The sequence below is a fragment of the Calidris pugnax genome, unplaced genomic scaffold (genome assembly GCF_001431845.1).
Source record: "Calidris pugnax isolate Ruff unplaced genomic scaffold, ASM143184v1 scaffold18, whole genome shotgun sequence".
In the NCBI taxonomy this organism is placed as follows: Eukaryota; Metazoa; Chordata; class Aves; order Charadriiformes; family Scolopacidae; genus Calidris; species Calidris pugnax.
This window is the reverse complement of record NW_015090812.1, coordinates 9,348,599-9,357,467: the sequence shown is the minus strand read 5'-3', so window position 1 is coordinate 9,357,467 and position 8,869 is coordinate 9,348,599. Positions and strand designations below refer to the sequence as shown.

At 62.9% G+C, this 8,869-nt stretch overlaps 1 protein-coding gene across 1 annotated transcript in view; it reads right to left on the bottom strand.

Annotated features, from left to right (window-relative positions):
* The window catches only part of PTCH2 (patched 2), a 22,041-nt gene extending 13,227 nt beyond the window's left edge, over positions 1 to 8,814 (bottom strand). The window contains exons 1-2 of the mRNA XM_014938889.1: positions 8,696 to 8,814; positions 8,219 to 8,411 (exon numbers count right to left, since the gene is read on the bottom strand). Of these exons, the coding sequence (XP_014794375.1) occupies positions 8,219 to 8,411; positions 8,696 to 8,764 (262 nt within the window). The 5' untranslated portion in view covers positions 8,765 to 8,814. The remainder of the gene's footprint in view (positions 1 to 8,218; positions 8,412 to 8,695) is intronic.
* Positions 8,815 to 8,869: the final 55 nt, after the last annotated feature.

The window sequence follows — 8,869 nt, the reverse complement described above, 5'->3', positions numbered from 1 at the left end:
GCCGGCCCGGGGCCGGGAGCGGGGCGAGACGCCCCACACCGCACGCAGCCCCCCGGCCCGGGGAGGGGGCCAGGGGGGGCACCCCGATACCAACAATGAGCACATTAATGAGGAACTGTATGTAAATTCTTCATCTTCTCTCTCTCTTTTTTTTTTTAATTCCAATTAACAAAGGGAGCCCTCGGCTTTTTTCATGCAAAGGGCCCTCTGGTTCCAATCAGGCGCCCCGGTCCTGCTTATTAACAGCCCACTCCACTCCCCGGCGGGGGCTGGATTCACCAGCCCTTGGATCCCTAGGGGCTGGGCAAAGGGACCCCCACACCCCCAAAACCCCATGGTGGCAGGACAGTCCCCAGGGGCGGCCGTGCCTTGCACGAGCATCCTCCCTGGGGTGGACACCGCTTCTGGGTACCACTGGCCCAAGGGTTTCACAGTGTGGGGGGGTCACAGGGTCCAAGCACACAGCACTATGGGCTGGAGGGTGGACGGGACCCCGTGCCCACCCGCACCTCAAATCCCCGGGGTGCTGAGCAGGCTCCCACCGTGCCCCAAGCCAGGAGGGTGACGGGGTCCCCGGCAGCGAGGGTGGCTGCGTGTGCAGCTGCCTCCCGCCCGCGGGCCACGCTGGGGGAGCCCTCCCCGTAATTACAGCATCCGCCGCAAAATTACAGAGCAGGGCAGGAGCCTCCCTGCCCCCCTTCCCGGCCACCCTGCCTGAGCCACCCCTCCCCGCCACCGCTCCCCAAACCCGCCTGGCACAGGACCCACGGCCGCAGCCGCCGGCTCACCCTCGCCCAGTGAGACTGGCTTGTGCCCTCAGCTGCCCCAGTGAGTGCCAGCCACCCCCCTCTTTTCTCCCCCCGCTGCCAGCCATGGGGAGCCTCAATCACAGGCGGAAAAAGGGGTTGCTCCTGCTCCCAGCCAGGACAAAACCCCAGCTCCTGCCTTACCCCCCTGCCCAGGAAGGCATCTGACCCAAGCTCACCCTACATCCCCCCAAGGGCTGCCAGCACCCCCAGACTCAGCTCAGAGGGTTTGGGGTCAGAGGAACCCATGCTGGGTCCTGTTTCCCCAAGCACATCTACAAATTCCCCCGGCACAGGGCTCACCCCCACACAGCCACCCCACCTGGCATGACAGCAAGGGGACATCCACCGGTGCCAACCCAGGGCAGGAGGTGGGCAAACCCCATGGGGGCCCTGTCCCCAAGCACCCACGGGCGGGGGGGGCAGCGGGCTGAGCACACCGGGGCAGCGTGCCCAGGCAGCAATGGGGGGGCAGTGGGTCGGGGCAGGCTGCCAGCCCCACACTGAGCCCTCCCTGCCTGGCAAGGGCACAGCAGACGGAGGTAAGGGAGGGCCATGGCAGTGCTGGGGGACACAGAGAGGCACCAGTGTCCCCCAGGGAGACACACGCTGCTGCAAGGACCACTCTGTGTGTCCCCCCCCCTCCAAGGCAAGTGGAGGTTGTGATCAACAGCAGTGTGATCAACCACTCTGCAGGTGGGACCTGGGCACCACCAGCCAGTCATCACCACCGCTTGGGTGACCTGGGTGGGACAGGGTGGCAGGGAGGGAGCACGCCTGGGTACACGTCCTCATTTGGCCTCAGAAAAATCAGGCACTGTCCTCCTGCCTGGGATAACAGAGCTATGGGATGTGGTGACAAACATGGCAAGTCCCAGATTCAGCTAGTGCACAGGAGATGCTGCAGCCCTGTCCCTGGGCCAGCAAGTCCCAGAGCCAGGCCAGCCCTGACCCCAGCTCCAGCCATGTCCCCCAGCGAGGGAAGAGCTGGGGACAGTAAGTGGGGTGGTCTCCAGGGAGAAAGTGTCCCCTGGTCCCCTTTCCACAGCACAACATCCCAATGCCAGGGCTAGAAAGCCCTGCTCAAGTCCACAGCCGGGAAGGGGGCAAGGCCATGCTGAGATCCCTGGGGAAAAGCCATCCCCAAGGGGATTCCCCTCTCCAGGGGCACCCATGGAGGCAAACACCGGACTGTTGAGCCACCCCCAGCACAGACCAAGTGCCTCCTGCCAGCAGATATGCCCACCCCTGGGTGATTAAAGCCCTCAAGGAGCATCGGAGATATGCCAGCACCACCCCACATCCCGTGTTCCATCCCGCATCCCGGCAGGATGGGGTCCCAAGGCACCGCCCCGAGCATCCCTCAGCCGGCCGCTTCCCCGTGCCGAGCGGCGCGCAAGCCGGAGGCCACCTTCAAAGTGTTGTGGGGCGGATTAGCTGGATTAGGGAGGCAGTGAAAGGACCCATGCTGCTCCGGAGGAAGTCTCGCCCAGGGCACGCTGAAAGAGCCATTTTTACCTGTCCCGGCTGCTACCGCCGGCCTCGCCAAAAGCCCCGCGGCCTCATCCTGTCAAAACACGTCCTCCCGGCCCCATTCACCCCACGGTGCGGGGCCGGCCCCGGCGAAAGGGTGGGGGATGCCAAGGGATGAACGGGAGCTCCCCACCGCCCCGGCGCCTCCGATCAAACCCGGTCCCACCAAAGGGGCTCCCACCGCCTGGCGAAGGCACGAGGGGTGGCAGAAGAGGGGGCTGCCTTCAAAAAGCCAGCGGCAGAGGGGCTGAAAGGGCCCGTTTGGGGCCAGCTCCCCAGCCGTCGGCCCCGGCCAAACCCTTTTGTTTAAAGGCGAAGCTAAATTAATGTCTTTATTACCCCAAATCGCGGGGCGGCGGTTCCCAGCGCAGGGAAGGGGGGGGCAGCCGGGAGCTCGCACCGCCCCGGCCGGCACCGAGGGGACAGCGCGACCCCCGAAAAAGAGAAGAAGAAAAAAAAAAAAAAAAAAGGGGGGGAGAGGGGATTCAGTTGGGAACTATTCACCGCTAAGACTCCTGTCAGCATTGACATAAATTTCCACTGGTGTTGGCATTTAGGCATTTGCCATTTCCATATGTATAGGGCTGCCTGTACTAATTATGCTAATCACCCCCTCTGTTGGCTGCTGTGAAAAATGGCCACATTAGGCACTCCACTGCTTGCTAATGTCACTTAATGTGTGGTTGAAACATACATTCATCCCCCTCTGAATGGTGAAATTTTTCCACATTGCTGGCTTCATTCAGGCAAGAAATGAATTTTTTGAACTCAGACCACTTTTCCAGGCCCGAGGGAGAGGCAGATAATAAAACCCTCTTCTCGGGCCCTGGCGCTGCCCCCTCCCAGCCGCCAAATAACATTTAAAACGCAAAAAAGAGAGCCCCCTCCCTAAGTCCGTGGATATGTCGAAGTTTAAAAAAAACACTTTCTAGGAATTAAATATATATATATATACGTAAGTTGAAAAGCGAAGCAAAATGGATAGGGGCAGATAAGCCACAGCCATCCGTAAAGAGTCTCCCAGTCTTTTTGGGTTAATTAGCAAAATTTTCCAGCCCGAAAAAGCCAACCGAGCTGTCAAGGAAGGGAAAAGGAAAAGCAAGAGGTTTCACGCTCGTCTCCCGAAGATAAATAAATAAAAGCGAACTGCCTGCCCCCCATCTTAAGGCAGGAGGGGGGGCTGCCGGGCGAGTACCCTCCCCCAGCAAAGAAAGGTCCTTTCAGAGCCAGCCGGGGCTGCAGGGGAAAAAGTGCTTTGGAGCAGAGGGCAGAGCCAGCCAGGATTTTAGGATAACGGGGGCCTTGGAACCCCATGGCAGCAACGCTCGGCTGCCCCTCGCTCCTCTGAGCCCCCGAGGGTCCCAGGGATGCCCAGACCCTGCAAACAGAGAGGACTGTAGGGTCCCAAAGGAAAAATCCCACCGGGCTAGGCAAGGGGGTCCCCAGGGCAGCGCTGGGGACCACGGGCTGCCCCTTCCCTCCCTGTGGGGCGATACCTATGTCACTGCACCCCAAGAGGAGCAGGGATCCTGTCCCCATGGGACGCCTGTCTGGGGACAGAATGGGGACGTGGCAGCCCAGGAGCCGCCCTTTGGGTGTGAGGCTGGCTTAGGCCAGATCCTGGCCAGCGTCTCGCTGCCCCTGCCGCAGGGACAAGCCGCCATCAGAGCCCCCCATGTTGCCGGCACCAGTTCCCTGCAGCCCCCCAACCCCTGCACCCCAGCTTCGCCTGCTCCTTTCTCAGCCCCGATCTCTCACCCCACAAAACCCACCCGCCGGCAGCAACAAGACCACCCACCTCTCCCTATGCCCACCCAGGAATGGCCACGGCACCCCGCTCCCCCAACATCTGCTGCCCCACACCCTGCTGTGGATCCCATCACATACAGTGGGGAGAGGAGCCACACAGACAGTCTCCCCAGGGCAGACACAATGTGGGGAGGGCGCTGAATCCCCATCCTTGGCTTTTCATTGAGGCTTTCCCATCCCAAATGCTCCCCTCTCTGCAAATACAGAGTGAGCCAGGGTCTCATCTCCCACTGGTCCCTGCCAAGGGGGAGCCCCTGGGCTGCGCCCCAGCCCTGGGTGCCAAGGGAGAGGATGCCCTGTGCCAAGTCCTATGGCAGAGGTCAAGGAAGGACAAAAACTATTGCTAAGGGGGCTGGCGACATCTCTGCTTCATGCCCCAAGCTGGGAACGAGGCAGCAAATTCCCACTGCCTCCGTAACATGCATCCCATTTCACCCCACCGGCACATTCGGGGTGTCCCTGACCCCTCCAGGAGAGGATCAGGGTCTTCTCCAGGGAGACTCGGCAGCTCTTTGAGAGCGCGACGGCTGTGCGGGGTGCTGGGCTGTTCCGGTTAGGAATTAACCCGGCCTTCCTTTGAACCAGCCCTCGGTGCTATAAATCAGGCAGATCCATTCACCACCCAGGGCTCTGCCTGCCCGGAGCTCGCCGCCCCGGCCCCTTGGCCCTACAGACGCCCTGGGAGAGCCGGGAACAGCTGCCAGGTGTCTAGAGGTAACTCAACACTCGCCGCTAGCCGGGATTTCAAAGCCTCCGAGTGGCTAATTGCTTCGGAGGAGCCTAATTGAACATTTCCACAGTCGAGTCCAATTTATGGGGTGACAGCCTCCCTCCATCTCCTAAACAGGGATGCAGGTCAGGCATAACCCCAGGGCACCACCAGCATCCCCCAGCCCTAAAATGGGACAGGGGACCCTGCACTTTCCCACAGCGGATGGGGTCACAGCCCAGGCTCAGAGGGACCCATCGGTGGACCTGCCATCAGCGCAGCCCCAACGCTGACCCCAGCTATGGAGGGCAAAGCAAGGTTGCCCATCCTATTCCCCTGGGGGGGGACACAGCAGCACAGTACCCCCATGGGAAACAGCTCCATTCCCTCTCTGGCCCACCAGCACCCACCCAGCTCCCAGAGGGCTGAGCTCAGCCTGCAGTGAGGACAGCCCAGCACAGGGTCACGCTCCGCTCCTGCAGGGCTGGGATCTCCCCTGGGTGAGGTGGTTTGGGTTGGAGCATCACCAACCCCTCCCTCCCCCACAACCTGGCTAGGCAGAGGCAGGTGAGCAAGTACAGACCAGACTCAGAGGGCCATCAGAGGCTTCCCGGGACCCTCAGCCACCCTGTCTCTGAGCTGAGGGATTGACCAGGAGCTACCAGGCTAGGATGATGGGATCAGGACTCACTGCAGACATGCACTGGCCCTTAGACACCCCACGGTGCTGCCTTGGGGCTGAGATGGAGCGCTCCTGCAAACATCTCCCCACATGTACCCAGAGAGCGCAGGAATCAGGGTCACCCGGCACCCTGGGGATCCCAAGGCTTTGGGGCCAAGCTGATGAGGGTACCCAGATTTCCCAGCCCAGGGATGAAGGTTACACTGCCTTGACCTGGCATGGCAGTACCAGACTCACTGCAGAGGGGGACACACACCCGGGTACAGGAGAAAGTGGTGGCCAAGAGAATCCAGAAGCAGCTTAAATTGCTCAGGATGCAAACCACAGTCTGGGAAACCACAACCTGCTCCCCAGTGGCAGCCTAGGCCCTCCTGCCTCCTAGTAATGCACATCCCCACACCACGATGGGGTCCAGATACCAGAGAAGACTGGGTACACCCAAGGATGCCAGAGGATGTTTTGATCTCGCCAGAAAATGCAGAAGCAGAGGCCACTGGAGACGCAAGGACGCACACATGGTTATGGGGAAGGGAGGCAGCCCCACAGCTGAAATACAGAGACTGAAAGAGCCACTGCAAACCTTCCACATCCTGACCTACACATGCCCATTGGGGACAGAATGGTCTGAAGCCACCCGGGGCACATCGTCCTTGGTGGTCACAGGTAGTGCCAACACCTGAGGACAGCCTCCTTGAGCATGCTGGGGCCGTGCCACCCAGGAGCAAAGCACAGAGGGGTCCGCCCCAAGTGCACACTCCTGGGGGAAAAGCCCACCGTGGAAGGCCAAGGGGGGGGCCCAAGCAGTACCCCACTGAGCACCCCCAGCATCACACACCATCCTCACCCCCGGCACTACAGATCCAGAGCAGGGGCTGTGCGCAAAGCCCAGGGCACCCACTGCCTGGGAAGGGTCAGGACACTCCAGGTCAGCCGTGTTTCACCACAGGGTAAGAAAAAAATTAAAATAATAAAAAGCAGCTCCTGACACCAAAGAGGATGCCCCAGCCATGAGGAAGAGCCAGTTCCTTGGAGAAGCCCCTGGCACCCATGTTACAGCCACACCACGGTGTGGGGGGAATATCCCCCAGCAGCAGCCACCATCCCTCCCAGCCATACCCCTGCGAGCAGGGAAGTATGGTGGGGCACAGAGCTGGGTTTCTGGGCACTTCCAGCCATCCCCAGGCTCAGCCCCTTCCCCATCCTGCTCCCCACCCCGATGTGCCGCAAGTCCCGTTCCCCCCAAGAGGAACAACCACAGCCACTTCCCTGGCTCCGTCCGCGGTTGCACCAAACGCTGACTCCTTGCAACCCCAAAAGCACGATAAAAATCCAACGGAGCCAGAGCCACGACCCGGAGCAAAGGGAACCACGGAGGGAGCGTGTTCCTCCTCCAGCAGCCACCGCTCAGGCGCCGGACGGACCGGGAGTATCACTGGATTTCTCTGCTACGTGTTGCAGAGGAAAAGGGTGATGGAGACGAGATGTGATGGGGGGCGGGGGGGGACACACACAAACACCCCCCAGGAGTGGGGAGCAGGTGGGAGAGCTGGGCATTCCTGGGCAGGGGTGCATGCGTGCATCTGTGTGTGAGCAGTGAGGGAGCGCAGGGCCTTTTTTTTTTTTTTTAATAAAAAAAAAAAAAAAAGGGGGTGGGAGAGCAAAGTTGCTTCTATTGTTGAACCAAATCCAAGAGTAGCTGAGGACCACACAGGGAGCGGGGCGTGGGGGAGGAGGCAGCGCTCCCGCACAAAGATGGCTGACACCCCTCCGCTGAGCAACATCTGCCCCTGCACAGCACCCCGCCGGGGACCCCAGGCTGGGAGACCCCCCCCCCATCGCTGCCAGGCCCTGGCTGGGAGGGGGGGGATGTGATGCAGGGTGCTATCCCCCCTCCCCCCGGGACCCCCAAAGCAGGAGGGAGGCACAGGGGAAAAAAAAAAAAAAAAAAGCAAATCCCAGGGCTGGGGAGCGGAGCTGCAGGGAGAGGGGAGAGAAAAATCCACGCTGGAGTTTATTAATAACAAAGGAGGGGGATCAGCCGCTTCCACTCGGAAACGGGGATTTGCTCCTGCCTGACCCTGCCCGCTCCTCCGTCCCCGCAGGGCTGGGGTCCTGAGCCGGGACCGGCAGCCCCGCAGCACCGGCTCGACCCCACTACGGGGCTGCGACCGTCCCCGTCCCCCACCCCAGGGGGGCTTTTCCCGCAGGGAAGGGGCCCGGCGGCGGGAGAACGGCGCCGCGGAAAGGGGGTGCCCACGCGTGGGGGACACCGCACGCTCAGCCAGCGCCGACCTCCGTCCCCGCCGCACGTGTCCGCCCGTGCGGGGACAGCACCGCACCTTTGGGGTGTGTGTGTGGGGGGGGCAGACCCCCGCCGGGACACGCGTGTGTGTGGGGAGGGGGGGGGAAATCCCACTGAGACTCAGCACCGCGCACCCGCGAAGAGACGCAGCCCCGAGCCGCCGCGCAGACGGGACCTCCCCGGCCCCGCACGCAGGAATCCCGGCGGCATCTTCATCATCATCCTCATCCTCCCGCCCCGCTCCCGCGCTGTCAACCTGCCTCCGGGCCGGTCCCGCACCTCCACACCCCGCGCGGTGGGGACACACACACACACACACACAAAGCCGCCACCGGGACCGTTCCCACGGGCGGCGGAGCCCGCGGGACGGCTCTTACCTTCCACCCAGAGGTGCTCGATGTCGGTCTCGATGGAGGCCACCCGCAGCCCCACGGCCAGCGCCCCGAACACCAGCAGCCCCACGAAGAGCACCTTCCCGCAGTGCCGCTGGATCCGGCAGCCCAGGGCGAAGAGCAGCGCCTGAAAGCGGGCCCGCAGCCACAGCGGGGCCCTTTGGCCCACGGCCCTGCCCTGGAGAGAGGGCGAGGATCAGGCTTGGGAGCGGGAGAAGGGGGAGCCCCTGCCCGGGGAGGTGGGGGGGAGATACCGCAACGAGGCGGGATGCCCGCGGCGGCCACACTCCGGAGCGGGACCGGGGACCCTTTCGGGGAGAGAGCGGGACTCCGAGCCGGGGGACACGGGGATACCCGCACCTCCCCGCGCAGCCCGAACCCCCCCACCCCACCCCACACCATCTCATCCCATCCCCATCCCGGAGCCCCCCGCGGGAGCGGGCGATGCTTTTCCCCCTTTACCTCGGGCAGCGGCTTGCGGCGGGCGGCGCGGAGCGTCGGCGGGGCGGAGCGGGGGGGCTCGGCCGGCATGGCGGGGGCGGCTGGCGGGGCTGGGCAACCCCCCGTTATGTGGGGCCGAGGGCGGCGGCCCCCATGCGAGCGGAGGAGTAGGAGGAGGCGGAGGCGGCGGCAGCG